This window comes from Hipposideros armiger, unplaced genomic scaffold, assembly GCF_001890085.2.
Source record: "Hipposideros armiger isolate ML-2016 unplaced genomic scaffold, ASM189008v1 scaffold_58, whole genome shotgun sequence".
NCBI lineage: Eukaryota > Metazoa > Chordata > Mammalia > Chiroptera > Hipposideridae > Hipposideros > Hipposideros armiger.
The window spans coordinates 3,698,168-3,720,272 of NW_017731408.1; the positions used below are offsets into that span (position 1 = coordinate 3,698,168).

Here is a 22,105-nt window from a genome sequence, read left to right on the forward strand (position 1 = left end):
AACGACAGCAACTTGTCTGTTCCCCTTCCCCCAATTCCCCAGTGCTGTTCCCATCCCCCCAATTCCCCAATAAAAATCTTTTAAAAAAAAAGAAAAACGAAAGAAAGAGCAAGCAGAAGGAAGTAAATATAGTGAATAGAGAAGAAATAAGAGTAAAGAGAATTGAAAAACAAGAGAAAAATCAGTGATACCAAAAGTTGGTTCCTTAAGCAGATCAAAATTGACAAACCTTTATCTTGACTGACCAAGAAAAAAAGAAAGATTCAAATTACTTAAATTCGAAATGAAAGAGGGAACATTATTATCAACCTTACAGAAAATAAAAGACTATAAGGAAATGTATAAGAAGTTGTATGTCAATAAATTTGATAAGCTAGATGAAATTTACAAATTCCCAGAAAGATACAAGCTACCAAAACTGTCTCAAGCAGAAATAGACTAACTAAATAGACCTATACCATGTGAAGAGATTGAATTAGAAATCAAAACACTTCTTGCAATGAAAAGCCCAGTCTACAATGGGGCTGTAGAATTGGGAGAATTCTACCAGTTTAAAGAATTAACTTTTCAAATAAAAAGTTAGAAAAGGAGAGAACACTTCCTAACTCATTTTTTGAGGTCAGTGTTACCATGATACCAAAACAAGACAAAGACATCATAATGAGAAAACTATAGGTAAATATTGTTTATGAATATAGATGCAAGAATTCTCAACAAAATACTAGTAAATCAGATCCAGCAGTATATGAAAAGGATTATACACCGTGATTAGCTGACATTTATCCCAGGCATGCAAGGTTGGTTCAACATACAAAAATCAATCAAATAAAACATTTATAGAATAAAGGTGGAGGAACCCCACATGATGTCTCAATAGACAAAGAAAAAGTATTTGACAAATTCCAACACCCTTTCATGATAAAAACACTCAGCAAAGTAGGAATAAATGTGAGCTTCCTCAATCTAATAAAACAACATCTACAAAAAATCCACAGCTAACATTGTATTGAATGGCGAAAGGCTGTATGCTTTCCTGAAAAATGTCCACTCTCACCACTTCTATTCAACATTATATTAGAAGTTCAAGCCAGGGCATTTAGGCAAGAAAGAGAAAGAAATGGCATGTGTGTTGAAAAGGAAAAAGTAAAACTGTATTTGTAGTTAACATGATCTTATATACATAGCCTTAAACAAACTATCCCCCCAAAAAATCTGTTAGTGCTAATAAGTGAGGTCAGCAGATTGCAGGATACAAAATCAATATACAAAAACACCTGTATTTTATTTACTAAAAATGAACACTCTGAAAATGAAATTAAGAAAAAATTCCAATTATAATAGCAAAAGGAATAAAATACGTAGGAATAAAATAAAGCAGTGCAAGACATACTGAAAACTACAAAACAGTGAATGAAATTAAAGGCCTATATAAATAGAAAGACATCTTATGTTCTCAGATTAGAAGATTTAATATTGTTAAGGTGGAAATACTCCCCAAATTGGTCTTCAGATTCAATGTAAAAGCTATCAAAATTCCAACTGTTTTTCAGAAGTTGATGAGCTGGTTCTAAAATTCATATGAAAATGCAAGGGACCCAGAATAGCCAAAAGAATCTTGAAAAAGAACAACAAAGCTGGAATGCTCAGATTTCCCAATTTCAAAACTTAGTACAAAGCTACAGTAACCAAGATAGTGTGGCACTTGTATAAGAATAGACATTTAGGATAATGGATTAGAATTGGGAGCCCAGAAGTAAATCCAGTGGGTTTTCAACAAGGGTGTCATTCAATCAGGAATGAAGTGTTTTCATATAGCTGTGCTGGGCACAACCCGGTCATCCACATACAAATGAATCAACCTGGACTTCTACTTCATACTGTACTTAAAAAATTAACTCAACCAGATAAAAAATCTAAATGGTAGGAGCTAAAAACTATAAAATGCTTAGGAGAAAACATAGATATATCCTTGGATTAGGGAACAGTTACTTGGATATGACACCAAAAGCTCAATCAATCAAAGAAAATATAGATAAATTTGACTTCATCAAAATTTACCACTTTTTTGTGTGTGTCCAAGTACATTATCAAGAAAGTGAAAAGAGAGGGTGACCGGTTAGCTCAGTTGGTTAGAGCGTGGTGCTGATAACACCAAGGTTGCCGGTTTGATCCCTGCATGGGCCATCATGAGCTACGTCCTCCTTAAAAGAGTCAGCTATGCCAGTGTAGCATGAAAGCAAAGTGTAACCAATGACCATGGCTATTCCCCAATAAAAATAAGAGGAAAAAAAAAAGTTAAAAAAAAAAAAGTGAAAAGAAAACCCACAGCATGGGAGAAAATATTTGCAAACCCTATATCTGACAAGTCTTCAATATCCAAAAAATGTATGTATGTATATATATTTTTTTAAATAATTGTTTTATTTTTCAGTTAAAGTTGACATACAATATTATATTAGTTTCAGGTGTACCACATAGTGTTAAACATTTATATAACTTAGGAATTGATCACCCTGATAAATCTGGTACCTGCCTGATACCAGACATAGTTATTACAATATTATTGACTGTATTCCTTATGCTGTACTTTATATCTCCATGACTATTTTGTTATTACCAATTTGTACTTCTTAATCCCTTCCTTTTTTTCACTCATCCCCACCCTCCTCCTAGATCAAAATGTTTTCTGTATCTATGAGTTTGTTTCTGTTTTGTTTGTTTACTTTGTTCTTTAGATTCTCATATAAGTGAAATCATATGGTATTTGTCTTTCTCTGCCTTACTCTACTTACAATAGCCAAGATACAGAGGTAACCTGGGTGTTCATAAAAAAAATATATATATATAAATATATATATATATATGTGTGTGTGTGTGTATATATATATATATATATATATATATATATATATATATATATATCTTACAGCTCAACAATAAAAAATTTTAAAAATACCCAATTTAAACACGGGCAAAGGACTTGAATAGACATATCCCCCCCCCCACCAAGGAAAATATACAAATAGCCATTAAGCATATGAAAAGAAGATAAACATCTTCAGTCATTAGGGAAATACAAATCAAAACCACAATGAGATACCACTTTACACCCATTAGGATGGCTATAATAAAAAGAATAGAAAAAAATTATTGGTGAGGATGTGGAGAAATTGGAACTCTTAGATTGCTGGGTGGGGGGACTGTTAAAATATGCACCCACTTTTAAAAACAATTTAGAGTTACCATTTGAGCCAGCAATTCCACTTCTAGATGTGTGCCCAACTTGAAAACATGTTCACACAAAAATTATTAAACTAGTCATATTACAATAACAACCCAAATATTCAACAACTGATGAATGCTTAGACAAAAATGTGGTAGAGCCACATGATAGAATATTATTTGGCAATAAAAAGGAATGAAGCAGTGATACATGTCACAACAGGGATGAAACTTGAAAACGTTGTGCTAAGTCAGAGAAGCCAGACACATGTTGTACGGTTTTGTTTATATGAGATGTCTAGAACAGGGAAATCTATAGAGATGGAAAGTAGATAGGTGCTCTCCAGGGGCTGGGAGCAGGGAGAATGTGGAGTGACTCCTAAATGGATGTGGGATTTCCTTTTGGATGATGAGAATGTTCTGGAATTACGTGGTGATGGTTGTACAACCATGTGAATATACTAGAAACCACTGGATTGTACACTATCATATGGTGAATTCTGTGGTATATAAATTATCTTTCAATCAATAAATGCCATCATTGCAAATAATATTTATGCCCAGTTGATTATGGCATTGTTATATGCTGTGTAGATTAACTTGAAAGACATAATATCAATACAGACACATTTAATAGCCAGGTATATAATTAAATATAAAGTAAATATTTCCTCCTGCAGGGTCACTGTATGACCATTGAAAAATTTTTTAAGATCAGGTTTATTGTGATCTGACATACATCCGTACACTAAAATTCTTACCATTAAACTTAATTATTTTATCCTCTTTTGGTGTTGTAAATTGTTTGAGAAATACATCTCAGTTAAACTTACATGTTGTCTTTAAAGGAGGAAAACAATAATAATGGGCATTTAGGAAAGGGAAATTGTTCACTTTGACTTTCTATTAATGACTAACATAATTACAACTATCTAAAATTTCCATTGGAAGTTAAGCAGGTTTGTGAGATACAATATGGTACTGTTTGAGCTTTTTTCCATAGCCATTTTATTTGTATAATCTTTGTTCATATAAGAAAAAGTATCTCTAGACAGATAAAGATGGTTATGTGTATATATTTTTTTCCAGGTCAAGCAAATAAAGCAGCCAAAGAAGCTGCTAACAGATGGACTGGTAGGTATCACAGCGGCTGCTAAACTATAGTTAAGCTTCCTCCACACTTACTATGATGTGAAATGCAGAAGCTATTGTGCCTAGTTTTGTTCAAGAAAAGACATTTCTGGAAATGTGTGTATTAAAGGTTTTTACATATTAAATCATTTTAGCTACTTAAGATTATTTTTAAAAACCTTATTATGAGTCATTTTGTAAAGTATAAGATTTTTTGAAAAACCAATGACTGCTTCCAGTTTAACTTTAGTGTGACTTTTCCCAGATGAGTCACTTTGGGCTAATCACTTAACCTTCATGCAACTTAAAGAGTTTCATGGAATCCTAAAGATTTGTCTTCTTGCTAATAATAACAGCTAACATTTGTTGAGGGCTGACAATAATCCAGGCATTGTAAAAAGTGTCTATGGTGCATTCTCATTTTATCTGTACAGCAGTCTTGTGAGGTAGATAGGATTATTATCCCTAATTTTAGAGATGAAACTGAGGCCCTCATGAGCCCTGGGTCACACAGGTGCTAGGCAGTGGAGCAGGAATTAGAATCCAGCTTTTCTGATTCCAGAGTCCAAGATCCAACCCATTACATGATACTGTCTTCTCCGTATGCCTCCCTTCCTATAAATGCCTCATTAATCCATTCTCCAATGGATATACCCTATGGTCTACAGCAGAGAGATACTAAGAATGTGAATTAATAAGGCATTATCTATGTATCTTAAAGTTTAGAAGAAAGCTAATAAATAATTATTGCTGTGAGTTATATACAAGTATAATTAGTATTGTTAAAACCTGTCCAAAAATTACACTGATTTTTTTCCCGTATTTAATTATAAAATAATGATCATTGAACTGTCCCATCCTGGGAAGAGTTTATAATGCCTTTACATGCATTACTCATCCTTGTTCTGTTTCTGTGGGAGAAGATAGATAAGATTGCATTAACACAGAGATCAGAAAGCTTAAAGTGAATGCTTTAAGTCAAGGTGATTAGTCACCTGGAAACAGATTTGAGCCAGGTTTCCCTGACTCCATGTCCTGGCCTCTGTATTTCACACAAAATTTTAGACTCATTTTCCCTTGTTTATTTTAGAATTAAGTAGACAGATAAAATCAATGGAATTGGCCTTTGGTTCCTATAAAATTGCAGTCTCATTTATTACGAAGTTATTTCCAAAATAATGTAATACGTTAGTGATAAGAACAGAGTGGGATAAAAACAGCAGACTAACATTAGAAAAAAGAAAATAATGAAATGTATTTCCAATCAAGTATAAATAAATAATAAACAGTGCTATCGTATGGGTTTGAGAAATACAAAATTTTGAGTGAGAAAAAAGCAAGTGAATTTTTAGGTTAAAGATAAGACAAGAGTCATAAAGTAATTTCCACCAATGGTGCTGAGCAAAGCAGCTCAGCAAACAGGAGGATCAGGCAGCCTGCGTATATGGTGGGAGGAACTTGACTTTGAAAGGAATCCAGGTTGTGCTTATTATTTGCTCTGCGACTTATTGAACTTCTCTGAACCTGCTGCCTCATCTGCTCAGTGTGGATAGTATCTGTCTCACATTTTGGGAGGATTAAATAAGACAGTTGTTAAGTCCTTTAGCACAACATTAGACAAATAGATACACAAATACTCCCCTTTTCCCTTTCTCCTTTTAAAAAAAATTCCTTTCATGTTTTCCAGTTGATCGTAAACTTCCAAAATTATAATTTAAAAAATTTTGAACAACTTCCTCCCCCCACCCCCATGTTATTAGCTGAGAAAGAACTTGGAACTTTTAAAATCATGTAGGAAGGAAGATATTTTTAGAATAGCAGAAACAGCTGTAAAGAACCATATTTTCATTTGAGGTTACAACTTATTCCTTCCAACATTAAAGTATTATGAAGAGATAAATGGAGTTAAAACAAGTTACACTTCAGAAAACCTCCCAGTCTTCAAAATAAGTAAAAAGAAAACATCAGTAATCCTTATAACTAAAGATTGTTATGTAATTCTTAGTTAAGGTTTGGTTTCTTTTTACTTAGAAAAGTCCCTAAAATGTATCTAGAATTGAGAATATTTACTGTCCAGCAGTTCAGTATTTCAGTTTTATAGAATGAGAGATTACCTTAGGGTATAAATATAACTAGAAATATCACATCTAAATGTTTTGTGACAGTAAATACACTTTAAATGTGATTTAACAAATTATATAACACCTTGCTTAATAATTAAGATAGTGGACTTTGTATAACTTTGTATGAGAGGCATTTTGATGAGTGAGCAGGGAATAGATGTTGTGAGGTCCTACCAATAGACTCACGCATATGATATGTCCATCCTATGCCTCAGTATTATCTCTTGGGTATGCCACCATATTAATTAACAGGAATTCTACCAGTCTTAAGGCTCTTTCTTTAAGAAACAAAAAAACTCTATTCTTTTAATCCATTTATAAAAATTTCCACGGAATAGGAAAATTATTTGACAGGGAATGAATGAACTATCAGGATTCTGAGTAACGTTGTCTGGAAGGCAGGCATGCAGCACTCCCAAGGACTTGTTTAATGGAGTCTTTTTGAATTGGTCCATTCAGCATTGTCGTGGAGAGGCTCTTGTTCTTTTGTTTGTTTTTAATCATAGAAAGTTTATACTAAAAAGGTTTCTCCCCGTGGTGTGCATCAGGAGCTCTTTCCTGCAGAGGCTACAGCCTTACGTGGTGCCTCATTGTCTTCTCTCCTGATCTGGGTGTGAAGTTCATTTCTCCAAACTTCCTACTTTCAAACTTGCATCTGTTCTCTCATTTCCTGGAAATCTGTCTGTACTCTTGGAGCCTATTGTGAAAGCTGTACACATAATACTCCATCTTTTCTCTCTGACATACACATCACTTTGAAATTGTTTAGTAATGAATTGATTTTCTTCTCTCTATTCCTGTGTCAGTTTGAAGGCAAGGCTCTTTATGTCCTGGAATACCTGTACACTTAATACCTATCTTATGTAGCAGTGGGCCCTCTGTATGTGTCTGGCTGTGCTTTACAAGAACGGATGGGTTGTGCAGACACTGGTAACACTAAACCGATCAGCCTGGAGCACCTCATGCTATTAGTATTTAGTATTCTCGCGTAGGTCCTTATAAAAAGTAAACCTTTGTTTTAGATTGTTCTAAAAAATAAAGATTTATTTAATATCTATTGATATTCTATCTCATTTTAATTGAAAGAAGTTGAGAATATTTTTTTAACATTCTATTTGATGTATTAGGATTAACCTTAGAAATGAGCTTCATTCCAAATAGTTATTATTATTTAAAACCTGGAATTAAACTTAAAACAATATTTTTAAAAGTGATCAAACTCCATATACTAATTTGCTAAGGATACCATAACAAAATACTTCAGACTGGGTGGCTTAAACAAACGATATTTATTTTCTCACAGTTCTGGAGGCTGGAAGTTTAAAATCAAGATGTCAGCAAGTTAGGTTTCTTCTGAGACTTCTCTCTCCTTGGCTTGTAGATGGCCCCCTTCTTGTGTCTCCCCACATGGTCTTTCCTATTCATGACCCTGGTATCTCAGTGTGTCCACAGTTCCCTTTCTTATAAGAGCACCAGTCAGATTGGATGAGGGCCCACTCCAATGGGTTCCTTTTAATGTAATCACCTCCTTAAAGATCCAGTTTCCAAATCTAGTCACATTCTGAGGTACTAGGGCTTAGGACTACAACCTATGAATTTGGGGGAGGTGACACACTTCGGCCCATAAAACTCCAAAAGAACCTATTTTAACCCTTTTACTTCATTATCACTACTAATATAATGCTTAACATTTATAGAATACTCTGAACCAGAAATGTATACCATTATTTTTCTATATTTATAATACGTGTTCATTATAAAGGTGGTATAGGTTCATTAAAGAAAACATGTCAAATTAAAAAAAGAAAACTCGCCATCATTCTCACCCCCCCACCCTCCGCCGTGCAACCACGAAGCATGTGAGGATTGGCCACTTCCTCACACCTGTGCATAGACACACTCGCAGGTGATTAGACATTTAGATTGCTCTTATTTTTTACACTGGGATGAAAATTTGACCGTATATCTTTGTACACAATTTGTTTTATTTCCTTGGGGTAAATTCCTTTAAGAAGAGATAACACTTTTTCAGTGGTAAAATGCATTTTAAATTCTCCCTAGAGGACACTGAGGATACATCTGTCACTATCTTAGTCTTTAGAGAGGAACCCCATCCCTGCTCCTCACCCCAGTCTGCCTTACGCTGACCTGATTGTTTGGAAGCCGTTACTGTCTGCCAGGGAGGGAAGACGGTCTGGAGAGAATGTGCTCCCTTCGGGAACAGGAGCACCTCGTAATTCCTGAGGTGACAGAGGCCTGGCCTCTGCTGTGGACATGAGGAAGAGGCACCGTTAGCCTTTCCCTGTCTTTGGATTAGTCTTAAGTCACATATTCTTTAGTGGCAACTAATTCACTGAATTTTTATTTATTTACTTTTTTTCTTTTTCTTTTTCTTTTTTTTTTTTAGCTGAGCCATCCTGCCCCCTGTTGGCAGCTCAGCAGCTGCTCATCTTGGTCCGGGACTCGAACCGCTGTTGCTCAGAGTTCAAACTCTTGAGCGAACTCTTAACCAACTGAGCCACTTAGCCGGTCCTCTGAATTTTTAAATATGAGACCTAGGGGCCGGTTGAGTGGCTTAGTTGGTTAAGAGCTCGCTCAAGAGTGCGAGCTCTGAGCAACAGCAGTTCGAGTCCCGGCCCGAGCTGAGCTGCAAACAAGTGGCAGGATGGCTCAGCTAAAATCAATCAATCAATAGATAAATAAGTAAATAAGAGATCTGCTTTATTCAAAATATCATTAAATATTTTCTTCTGAAATTAATTGCCGTTGCTCTTGAAACTATAGAAAACTCCTTATTTTGATACTTCGGAAAGTAAAAGAAGTAAAAGCAATGGATATAATTATATTTGAAATGTTTTATGATTGTGTTTTGAATTCTCAAAACTATTTCTTATTTTATTTATAGATAACATATTTGCAATAAAATCTTGGGCCAAAAGAAAATTTGGGTTTGAAGAAAATAAAATTGATAAAAATTTTGGAATTCCAGAAGACTTTGACTACATAGACTAAAATATTCAATGTTGGTAAAGGATCTGTGTGCTTGTGAATATGTAAATTTTTTATATTATCCAACCAATTGTATTGAGTTGTCATTTACCTGTAAATGTGATTATCATTTTATTAATTTTAAATAAAGTAAAAGGTATAGATGTTTTTCACTGTTTTTGATTGCTTGAAAGCAGGATAGCCATATTCCCACAGTGCTCATCAAAATAGGATAGTGCAAGTAAAGCCATCCACCTAAGTTAGGTTTACAAATAACTTTTTGGAAATCAGAGCCATCTTGACTTGATAACATTTTTTAGTTTCATTCAAATATTAAATGTTAAGAGCTAAGGGTACCTTTGAAGGCTCCATTACACACAGGCACTCACACATGCTGGGAAATAACCTTTAAAACACTAATGGCTGCTTTCCTATTTCTCAGTGTTTAGTGGAAAATGCGTGTGATTAGTTCTCAGTATACCGTATCATCTTTGCAAATTTTCCACAGAAAAAATCCAGAAAGTTGCCATTCCTCAAATTTAGAGTTGGGTATTAATTCCTCAGACATGAGAACTTTCTTCTGAATTTTTTATGCCTTTCTACTATAAAGAACAAACATGTGGCCCTTTGTCCTGATTTATGTGCTTTATAAGATGATATAGTGGTGTCAGTATAGTACACATCACCAACAAGATTTGGGGGATTTTTTTTCAACTACCTAAAAAGTGGGTTAAAAGTAATGTATGTCCTGTGTATACATCTTTTTCCAGTACAGCTTAGGCATTTAGAGTATTTGCAGGCACTCTAAGACAAACAAAAATCAAAACTAGTATGTAATACCCTTTTATACACATGCCCTTTTTTTTTCACAGTGTCCAATTTTGATATTCTTTTAAGTAACTTGAAGGAGATACTCCATATGTCGGAAGTGACCCAAATGCATCCAAGCCATTTGCTAGTGAATCTGGCCTCTGTATTGCTTGGACTTGCTCCAGGCCTCCTTAATCACTTCCTGGAGGTGGGTGGGAGCTAATTGGCCCATCTTTGATTGTTCTTGAGGCCAGTTTACATTGCCTTAGGGCAACAGCTCTTCTCCCAGGAGAAAGTATTTGATGTAAGAGACAAAGAACAAAAAGTAAAAATAACCAGTCAGAAGCTTTTCCTTAAAACATTGTCAGAATTCTGAAATTTCTCAGACCCAGTTTGCTCTTTATTATAAAAGATGCTTCCTTGTTCAGAGAGAAGGTATGTACAAAAAGGAAACCATTTCTAATGATTCTTAAAAGATTCTATTTTATAAATGTTTAGGCAACTTTTTTTTTTAAAGATTTTATTGGGGAATTGGGAGAGGGGAACAGTGTTGGGGAATCGGGGAAGGGGAACAGACAAGTTGCTGTCCTTGTTGTTCTTCAGTTAGTTGTGGACGACGTTGCTTCACTGGCCCATGTTGGTATTATCATTGTGCTCTTCCTGGGTGAGGCAGTCACTCACCTGCCATTGGGTGGCCGCTCACTGCGGCTCACGAAAGCTCATGCCTGCTGCCAGCCAGCCCCACTGCAGCCTACGCCATCACCAGCAACTCACAGCAGTCCAGCTCTAGGTCGAGCTGTTGTTCACCAACTTAGCTGTAGAGGGCGCAGCGACACTGGCCCTCATGTGGGATCCAAACTGCGGCCCTGCTGCTCAGAGCTGGCATCCCAAGCCAAACTCCTCACCAACACGCCACTCGCTGGTCCAACTTTTTTTTTTTTTAATTGAGTATTTCTGTGGGGCTAGCATGAGAATGATTGAGATGGGGTCTGTACATGAGCTATAGAGAGGCTGCAGCACCCTCCTAAGTGAGTAGTGTTTTGGTAAATATTTAACTAACTGATTCTTTAAAAAGTAGGGACAGGGCCTGACTTAACGGTAGGATTTGCCTATTTGTGTAAATGCTCCCAGCATAGCCAATCTCAGATTATCAATGGGATGACAGTGCAGAGTGGGGAAAAGCTGCTCAAGAGCACCCCATTATACAAGGATGTATTTTTCTACCATACAGATACAATACGTGTAAATAATCTAAAAGCATAGGTAATAGTAAAATGTAAAATAGAGAGCCTTGAGTTTCTAGTTTTAGTATTATCGTTTTTCATATTACATAGTTCATTATACGTAGTTCATGTAATCTAATATTTATTGATGGCTGTGTTTAACAGCTGGCTCGTGCTGTTGCTTAACAGTTCGTTGGCTTGCCTAGTCCAGCACATCACTGATCTTGATCTTTCAGAGTTGCTTTTGAGTTTGCTCTTTCCTGAAATTCAAGATACTGATCAAGAAGCACAGGGATTGGTCCAGGAAAGCACTAGGTAATCCTTAGTCCTGGGCTGGTTTCGGTTTTTATCTGAAGACTGAGCATAACTTGGAGTAGAACTAGAGTCAAATTACTAGTGATCCAGGATCAAATTTGGTTCAGTCAATAATGTTATGATTGATACTTTCAGTATCTTTTCAATGAATTATGACATTTAAAAGTATTTGAGAGCTGATATCTGTCTTACCAACCTTCGCATGTAGTTATTTTTAAAATCTCACTATCCTGTTTTTGAATGATTCTAGGAAAGAGATTTTATAGTCTCCTGGTAAGTTTCATAGTTGTGCAGGGCCAGATAAATCACTGAAATGTCCCTTCTGAGGTTGGGCCAGGACCACAGCAATTCATAAGAATGAATTGGAATGACTTTTTCCTCTGATATTTGCCACATCATTAGTCTAATGGGATTATAAAGTTCTTGGCCTGTCTCAGAAGTATATGCTATTATCCCTAACTTTATCAAACATGATTCTCTTCAAGGGATTAGAAAAGGAAATAAGTATATCTGGCAGCCAAGAAGCAAGAACCACCCTAATAACTCTTGAGCAGAAAAGTCTAAATTATAAACCTAATAACACTGTCTTTTGAAAACATAATTGGAGTAAAATAGAAAACATTTTTCAGCTAATATGGCACCATTTGGTAAGAGCAGTTAAAATGTGACAGATGGTGGGAAAGTGACTTAAAATTGTGCATAAACCCCCTTTCAATATATGCTTCCTAAATATATAACAGGAAGAAAACGTACTGCATTATGAAATGGCCAATTGCTAGTGAATTTATATATATTGTATTTAGCCCAGCTGGATTTTAAAAAAACCCACAATAGGGCCGGCCGAGTGGCTCAGTTGGTTAAGAGCGCGCTCAAGAATTTGAGCTTTGAGTAACAGCGGTTCAAGTCCAGCCTGAGCTGAGCTGCTACTGAGCTGCCAACAGGTGGCAGGATGGCTCAGCTAAAAATAATAATAATAAAAAAAAAAAAATAAACCACAATTATTTGTGATGGATAGAGGTCAGGTAATGTGGCTGTCTTTGGAAGTACTTGTTGAATCTGAAGGCTAATTTCTGTTTACCAAGATTGGCAAGCTATCCTCTGAGAGCAAACCCAAGGCCTGTTTTTTACAGCCCTTGAGCTAAGAATGTCTTTACTTTTTTTTAATGGTATAAAAATAGACAGGAATATTGCAGCAGTGGCTATATGTAGCCTGCAAAGCCTAAAATATTTCTATCTGACCCTGTATAGAAAAAGTTTGTCAACCTCCAAAATATCAAAAACTGACAGCCTGTGGCCTGGATCTAACCTACAAGGTATATTTTATTTTGCCCGAACTATTTTGTTTTTAATTTAAATTTGTTGCAACATACTCATGTAAAATGTCACATGCAAATTGAGATTTTTCAGCTTCTTTTGGAAACCAGATGATTTATCAAGCAGAAGTACTCATTTCACAGGGCAGCAAATCAACTAGAGGTGAGTAGGGCTGGCTCAGTGGTAGTGGTTTCATTTCTTAGAGGAATGCCAGCATATAGCTTTTTTCTTTAAGTCCCACTTTAGTTCCAAGTCGACAAACTGACTTGAAATCAAACATTAATTTCAACTTTTCAAATTCCTCCAAAGAAAAAAAAAATCCTGGTGTTATTTTTTTAAAACTGAGATTGAATTAAATTTTTAAAATTAACAGGGAGAACTGATAGCTTGATAATGATGACACATCCTGTTCGAGAACAAGAGATGTCTTTCCTTTACTCAAGCATACTTTTAAGTTTTTTCCAGTAGCTTTATGGTTTTCTTCACATAGAATTTTCATATTTTTTAAGTATTTTATCTTTTTTGTTGCCATTGTAAATGGAGTTTTGTCTTCCATCTTATTTTTTAACTCATTATTTATGTATTTGAAAGCCATTGGTTTTTTCATATTAATGTTATATTCTATCTTTTTTTGTTTTGAGTTTGTTTCATAATTCATTCTCTGAAGTTTTTCAGGTATCCTATCATATCATAAACATAGTTTTCATTATTTTCTAATTCTTAGGCTCCTCATTGTTTTTATTTTATTGCATTGGTTAATACCACTTATAAAACTGTAGTAGAGATAGAGACATCTTTGTCTTGTTTCTGACATTAGGGATGAATGCCTTTAGTATTTCTGCATTCACTAAAATGCTGGCTTTTTATAACATAATTTATAATGTTAACGAAGTATTCATCTAGTTCTATTTTCTGTATTTGTATAAGGAATGGTTGAATTTATCAAAGGCTCTCCCCCATCTATGGAGATAAGCTATGATTTCTCCTTAAATCTATTAATAAGGTGAATGATTAATATATTTCCTAACGCTCAGCCCATCTATACTTTTCTGGCATAAACTTACTTGGTCATAGTGAATTATTTTCTTACTGTGATGTTAGAGTCTATTTGCTGACATTTTATTTAGAATTTTTGCATAAATATTCACAAATAATGCTAGCCTATAATTTTTTTCTCTTTATTGTTGTCTTTATAGATTTGGGTATCAATATTATACTTGCTTCTTTTTAAAAATTGGGAAGTTTTCCTTCATTTGCTCTGAAACAATTTATATAATATTGGGACTATCTGGTCTCTAAAGATACTCAATGATAATTTCAAACAAGAACAAAAACAAAAATTAGATTATTCTGTACATATATATCAACACTATTTTTCATTTAAAAGTTCAAAAAGTTGGTTTTCTTCAAAAAGTTCGTTTTACTTGCTGTGTAGTATTTCTTCATAAAGATATACTAAGATTGCTGGACATTGGCTTGTTTTCAGTTTCATGCTATTTCAGTTTTACTTTTTTTTGTTAGCTGAGCCATCCTGCCACCTGTTGGCAGCTCAGCAGCAGCTCAGCTCGGGCAGGGAATCGAACTGCTAGTTGCTCAGAGTTTGCACTCTTGAGTGAGCTCTTAACCAACCACTTGGCCAGCCCCAGTTTCATGCTATTTCAGACAATATTTTCAAAGAACATTTCCAAACATATCTGTTTGCACATTTGTAGAAGTTCTGAGGATGAATTCCTTGATCAAAAAAAGAGTGCCTATTCAAAAAAGAGCTGATCCTCTAAAAAGAATATGTGAAGTATAAGACAGCTGAATTTTATAGAAAACAAGAGGAAGAGTAATGGTGTTAAGGATTTTTCAAATTGTTTATTCCATGGGTTTTCAGAAATGAACTTGAAGTATTTTTTTTATTAAAAAGATTTATATAACATGAACTGGGAATCTATTATCAAAAACAGATTTGTAAAAAAATACTGCTTTTTAGCTGGGATTTATTAATGACAAAAAAAATTTATAATTAATGTTCAAATTTTTTTTAGGTTAAAGATTGGCTCTCAAAAGTAAAAACCCAAATGCTTTTTGAGACACCCCTGTAAAATACACCTTACCAATCTGGAGGATGTATCAGCTGCAGAAAGGGTGAGTTATTTTGCTAGCTTGAACTTGGAAGGCATCGTGTTCCTCATAACATTTTGAAAAGTAACTATGGGAACTTTTTACACATTTCAGTTGAACAGATGTGTAATTTTTTTCTGTCCAGTTGTGGTTGTTATCGTGTTTAAGTAAACGTACTTCTTGCTTACATGTGTTTTCTGTGTTATGTGAGAGCTCTGGGGACCCACACCTGACTGAGTTTAACTTGCTTAGCAAGTTTCCACCCAAGCAGATTTGGTTTGATTCACAGGTCAACTGGAACAAATATTTCGCCTTTTAAGTACCCTCATAAAATCAGTTTGTATCTACAGCGATTGAAATGGTCTATTTATTTGTTTTTAATAGATAAAAATATACTTTTAATAACAACAGTTTCCTTAAGGGATCCAGAAAGGTAACTTCTTTTTTGGAATGGTGTCAACATTTGACTTAGCACAGGTTCAGGAAATAAAGTATATCATAATTATTTGACATAACCATAACTGAAAATATCTAAGAAGTTGCTTAACTTTTCTCATGTTAAGAACAGAGCATTTAGAATCAGTGACAGCCATATTATATTTCAATGTTAACTATATTGTAATAAGACCAATTTACGAGTGAATAAGGTGGAAATATTGTAACTAAATATATTTTGAAGGATCAGATGACTTTCTCCCTACTAGACAAAAGCTCCTTGTGAGGGCATGTTGATTTTTCATCTCTGTAAGCTCAGAGCACCTCAGGTAGTATTTGACACAAAAGAATTACAACTTCATAATCTCCAGCCTCAAATAGACTCTCAGCATTGCTTATCAAGGCTTTTACTTAAAGTCATAATTGGCCTTATTCCAGAAAGGCTATAAGGCAGCCGTTACTTTCAATCAGCTTTTCCTCTCAGTCCCTGTAACTATTTCAAACATTTAGGCTTCTCTACTCAACCCCACTTTCTTCAATTTTCTCTAATAAAAAAATGTTTTTGTTGTTTTAAATTTGAGCCCTTCAAGCATAATCTCAACTCTCTACCCACCCACCCCCCCCAAAACACACACACAATTGTTTTCACACCCGCACTTCCTGTTAAGTCAACTTCTCCACTATTGTCCATGATCCAACTCCGTCCTGGTTGCTCCAAGGTCTTACTTCATTTTTCTCCTCTTCCCCTCGCCCCAGTCTCTTCACTTTTCCTCCTTACTGCCTGATCTTTCCTAACTATCCCTACAGTGTTTCACCAAACTATATTTACCAGATAGAATAAAAAACCATTCTTTCCCCTGAATTTCTGACACCCTAGGGTTTAGCTAAGTTGTTCAGGTCATTCCTTGGGACATGTTATTCACATTCATTCAACACACCTTTTTCTCCATTAAATCATGAGAATTCATTTAATCTCAAATTTTCCAGGCATTATATCAGAAAGATAAATGAGCTCTGTAGTCCTTGCCTCAAAGAATTCCAATCGAGTAAACGAGGCAGCCACACAAACGGTACTGATAAAGTTGCGAGGGAAGCCAAGGAGAGGAGTGTACAGGGTGTTAGGTTAAGAGGAGTATCCACCTCACCGACCGAAATCCACACTTTTTAGGGTTTAGAGCCATAGATAGAAAGTTGATGCTGGGTGAGTTCACCTCTGGAAATTACTGTTTCTATTTTGGACTCCAGTTCTTGATATTTGTTTAATAAATCCACACTGGGAAACACCACTGTATTTTAATAAGTAATCATAATTATTTTAAGTAGTAAAAAAAACCATATATATATATATATATATATATGTCAATCATTGCTATTTAAAATTTCTACAGGTCATGTACTACCTTTTTTTTTTTTTTTAATTTGGGGTTTTGGGGGATGGGAACAGCACTGGGGAATTGGGGGAAGGGGAACAGACAAGTTGCTGTCGTTTTGTTCTTCAGTCTAGTTGTGGAGGATGTTGCTTCACTGGCCCAAGTTGGCACCATCATTGCACTCTTCCCGGGCGAGGCAGATCAGTCGCTGGCTTCTGGACGGGTGCTCACTGTGGCTGCTGGCTGCTCACACTGGTTGCTGGTTACATACGGTAGCCCATGGCAACCCACTGCCACAGGGGTTGCAGCCTACGCCGTCGCCAGCGACTCATGGCAGCCCAGCTCCAGGTTGAGCTGTTGTTCAGCATCTTAGCTGTGGAGGGCAGTGTCACTGGCCCTCATATGTGGGATCCGAACCGGGGCCCTCTGGTGTCCCAAGCCAGTTCTTAACCATCGCGCCACTCGGCCGGCCCAATTAAAGCTTCTTAAATGGAAAACGAAGCAATAGGCTATTAGAAGTGTTCCCTGATTTCCTGGAAAACAGTATGGAATAGAGGATTTGGAGTCAAACAAGCTTCGGTTCAAGTGCTGGCTCTACGTGCTGATTTAGCCAAGTTACTTCATGTCTCTAAGCCTTCATGCCCTCTTTCTCAATGCAGATAAAACAGTGGGCCCCACAGAGGTTGAGTTTGTTTGGAGAACTAAGTGAAATAATGTAGACACAGCAATTAGCACTATGCTGTAGCACAAAGTACATACTCAATAGAAGGTAGTTACATCATCCTGAACATTGAGGAAGTTCTTGGCAGAGAAAATATAATACTCTTCAGTGCAAATACAATGACAGTTCACTGTCACAGGTGCACCGCCTTCCAGGGCCTGGACCCAGCAGACCTCACTCTCACCTTGTCCTTGCTCTACTGCTGCTCGGGGAGCCTGCTTTCCTGCACCTCCGCCTCCCCTGCACCACCACCACCACCTTCCGGCCGGGAGCCTCTGTATTCAGGGCATTGTCCACTCCTTCCAGGACAAGTGAAGATGAGCCAGGAATCCCAGCTTAGATGTCAGGACACATGTCCTCATAGAAAAGCATTGTTAGACATGGTGGTTAGGGTCCTTAGTAAAATGACTTATGGGTACATTGGCTTCTTTGGCCATATCTGGAAATCCAAACCCCTACGTCTAAAATTGTTTCTATGGGAAACTATGTTCCAAGTGCCTAACAACTGACTTAGAAATGAACTATTGGAACGCAACTCGTTTGGGGACTGTCTGTAGGTCAGCATTCATAAGTCATTGTCAATGAAAAAGGAAATGACATTTCTTCTGCTCTTACTGAAACATACTGCACATACAGTTCCATAACTGTTGCTTGAGGACACCAAGCCATCTAAAGTTGTTTAAAATAGCAGCCCCATAAACCTATCAGATTGAACTGATGTTCTGGGCCTGAGTATATTTGAGCTACTAACTCCAGCAGTTCAGATGTTCTTGTTAGGTGTCTTTTAGACATTTTTAGAGTTTAATATTTTTAAGGAAGGCAGAGAAGCCTTTCCTTTTGCAGCGCTCCCCTTGTGGTTATGTAACTGCTGTGCTGAAGCAGCTCCCCTCCCCACCCCTCCCCTCGTCTCTGCGCAGCTCCTCTGCCCATGTATGGTAACTGTTCCACAGCACTTCTCAGTGCTGAAGTGAGCAAGTCGAACCCTTATTAGGATCCAAGCTTAAAAGTTAAACAGCTCAGGGGCTAAGATTAAGCATCTCCCATTTGTAGAATCTGGTAGATACCAAATGGATCAATCAAACTGGGAGTGGGACAGAGTTATTCAGGGAGGAAGAGGTATGAATGTAAATGTTGTGTATGAGGTTGGTGTTCTAACAGAAAGCCAATTACCTGCCCTGTTTTAAATTCATCCTGTCACGAGTCCCAAGAGAGCGTTTCTAACTCTCTTATGTTTCCATTTTGTGGAATTACCACAAAGAGCATTAGGTATGTGTCTTCTTTCCTTTCTCTTCTCTTTTTTATATCCTTGTGTACGTAGAGAAAAGCAACTTCCATTGTACTCTTTGCTATTTGTTCCAGGTTTACACGCAGTCCCTGAGTCACTCTCTCTCTTTTAAAGTAATTTTTCTAAGAGGGAGAAGAAAAGAGCAGAACTAGGCTGACTGTTAATTCTCTCTTTCCACCCCCTTGACAAGGCCAGTTCTCAAAAAGGGTAGGATATAAGCATTTCATATATCACAATAGGCTTATGAAGATACCTCACCCAGACAGTTGGCCTTGTTCTAAGTGATAGTTGTAACTTTTTGAGAATTATGTAAATTAAGCAAGGTGGATTTTTTTTTTTCTACAAAAGAAATTCTTGGAACACCAGAGATCTCCATTCACTTTTGAAATGCCTCCTTTATACCATTCACAAAGATAAATAACAAGGTCCAAGTCCTGAAGATAGTCTGGGTGTAGAAACAGAACTGGAAATAGATACATATCAATAAGTACTGTAGTAAAGCTTTTCAGAGGGTGCTGGGAGTCCACGTGAAAGAGGAACTGTCCAGGGGTGCTCAAAGGGCTTCACAGAGAAAAAGATGGTTAGTCGGGGCTGAGTCCTAAAGGTAAAGGGTTCGGAGCAAGACAGATGAGCATGAGAAAGGCCAGACAGGCCAGAGATTCCGCGAGATGATGATCTGAGGATCCTCCCAGTCTCCCTAACTTTTAGGAAGTGAGTGAGGGGGTGACTGCTGGTACTTTAATTCACTCCTGCATTCAACAAATATTTATTGGGTACTTATTAGGTGTCAGGGGTTACAGTGGTAAACAAGTTCTCATGAAAATTATGGCGTAGTGTGGAAGTCACTGAACAAAATACTATATGTATACAATAGCAATTGTAGTAAGTACCATGACTGAAAATGCAGGGTGCTGAGAGTTTACCCGAGGGACCTATTAGATTGGCGTGGGATTGGTGTGTGGGTGTGCAGGTATCAGAGAAGAAAATGACATTAAAAACAAGACCTAAAGCTTCATGGAGGCAGAGGGACCAGGGTGAGTGAAGATGTCCCATGGGGAAACACAGGGCTTTAATGGAGGAGGGCAGAGTCAATGAGACAGGGCCCCGTTTCCAGGAAAGGGAGTCGGTTGTAGGGGAACCAGAGAACTAGACAGATCCTTCAGGGTTTGTAGGAACTGTCACAGACCTGAGACTCTGGACAATGGGAAGCTATTGAGCGGTTTAAGCAAAAGAATTAACACGATCAGATCTGTATTTTTTTTTTAAGATTTTTATTGGGGAATTGGGGGGATGGGAACAGCGCTGGGGAATTGGGGGAAGGGAAACAGACAAGTTGCTGTCTTTTTGTTCTTCAGTCTAGCTGTGGAGGACGTTGCTTCACTGGCCCAAGCTGGCACCATCATTGCGCTCTTCCCAGGCGAGGCACATCAGTTGCCGGCATCTGGATGGCCGCTCACTGCGGCGGCTGGGCCGCTCACGCTGGCTGCTGGCTACACACGGTAGCCCATGGCAACCCACTGCCACAGGGGCTGCAGCCTACGCTGTCCTCGGCCACTCAGGGCAGCCCAGCTCCAGGTTGAGCTGTTGTTCAGCATCTTAGCTGTAGAGGGCAGTGTCGCTGGCCCTCACATGTGGGATCCGAACTGGGGCCCTCTGGCATCCCAAGCCAGTTCTTAACCATCGCGCCACTCGGCCGGCCCCAGATCTGTATTTTTTAAAACCACCCTGACTACTGTATAGAGTAATGACCACAAAACTTTTTACATTATGTACCTATGTCAATAAAACATTTTAATCCTACATGCCGATACAGGTGTGTTTGTTATTACATAATATTGTGTATATTATATAAAATACAGAAAAGCAGTCATTTTAAAAGATGCGATAGGGCCGGCCGAGTGGCACGATGGTTAAGAGCTGGCTTGGGACGCCAGAGGGCCCTGGTTCGGATCCCACATATGACGGCCAGTGACACTGCCCTCTACAGCTAAGATGCTGAACAACAGCTCCCCCTGGAGCTGGGCTGCCATGAGTCGCTGGCGACGGTGTGGGCTGCAGCCCTTGCTGCAGTGGGTTGCCATGGGCTACTGTGTGTGGCCGGCAGCCTGCATGAGTTGCCAAGAGCCGCCATGAGTGGCCGTCCAGAGGCCGCCGACCCATCTGCCTCACCAGGGAAGACTGCAGTGATAATATCAACATGGGCCAGTGAAGCGACGTCCTCCACAACTAGACGGAAGAATAAAAAGGACAGCAACTTGTCTGTTCCCCTTCCCCCAATTCCCCAGCACTGTTCCCCTCCCCCAATTCCCCAATAAAACCTTTAAAAAAAATTGGAGGTGTTACAGTTACCCTAATATGCAGATGTTAGATATCTTTTTCACTGCTCCAGAGAACTTTCTGGGAATCCCCTCTTTAAGGAAGCCCTTGGCTCAGCACTTATCTGTAGGCAAATGTCAGCTGCACCTACTATTAAAAGACCCTTTAGAAAACCACCCCTTGTAGTGATTATGAGGATCCAAAAAGATAATGGATATCAGCATTCTGTAAACTGTAAGTTCATATATGCACATACATTAATGTCTTTATTTATTTTTCTTTTTTTAATTTGTTTTATTTTATTTTTTTTTAGCCGAGCCATCCTGCCACCTGTTGGCAGCTCAGTGGCAGCTCAGCTTGGGCGGGGAATCGAACCGGCGACCCTGTTGCTCAGAGCTCACACTCTCATTAATGTCTTTAAAACAAAATTATTTTTAAGTGCTCCTGAAGTAGCAACTTGTATAACAACAGAATCAATCGATAAATGAATGTGAGAAGCTGTCATAGCCACAGCCCTGTGCCATCATTTATCTTCTTGATAAAACACAAAAAGAAAATCAAAAATAAGGGAAAAAAAATAAAAATAAAAAGCTTGAGTAATTTTGAGTTTGGAATGAAATTTAGGATGAAAGCAGGATGATTGATTCTCTTAGAGGCCTACTGAGTAAAAATAGGTTTTCTATACCATGTTAGATGTTTGTAATTACTCATACTTTGCTTCACTTTCTTAGTTATAAAAATTA

At 37.4% G+C, this 22,105-nt stretch overlaps 1 protein-coding gene across 5 annotated transcripts in view; it reads left to right on the top strand.

The window, feature by feature from the left end:
• MND1 (meiotic nuclear divisions 1) overlaps nucleotides 1-22,105 on the top strand; it is an 81,621-nt gene that overhangs the window by 45,336 nt on the left and 14,180 nt on the right. For 2 of the 5 annotated variants that reach the window (XR_002123859.1, XR_002123860.1), the window contains exons 7-8: nucleotides 4,312-4,356; nucleotides 15,160-15,259. Coding sequence is in view for 3 of the 5 variants with exons in the window: in XM_019641166.1 (XP_019496711.1) it covers nucleotides 4,312-4,356; nucleotides 9,382-9,488 (152 nt within the window). In the remaining 2 variants the exon portion in view is untranslated. Of the gene's footprint in view, nucleotides 1-4,311; nucleotides 4,357-9,381; nucleotides 9,726-13,060; nucleotides 13,126-13,219; nucleotides 13,256-15,159; nucleotides 15,260-22,105 lie in introns of those variants that run through there. The other 3 variants (XM_019641167.1, XM_019641169.1, XM_019641166.1) reach the window with 3 other exon arrangements.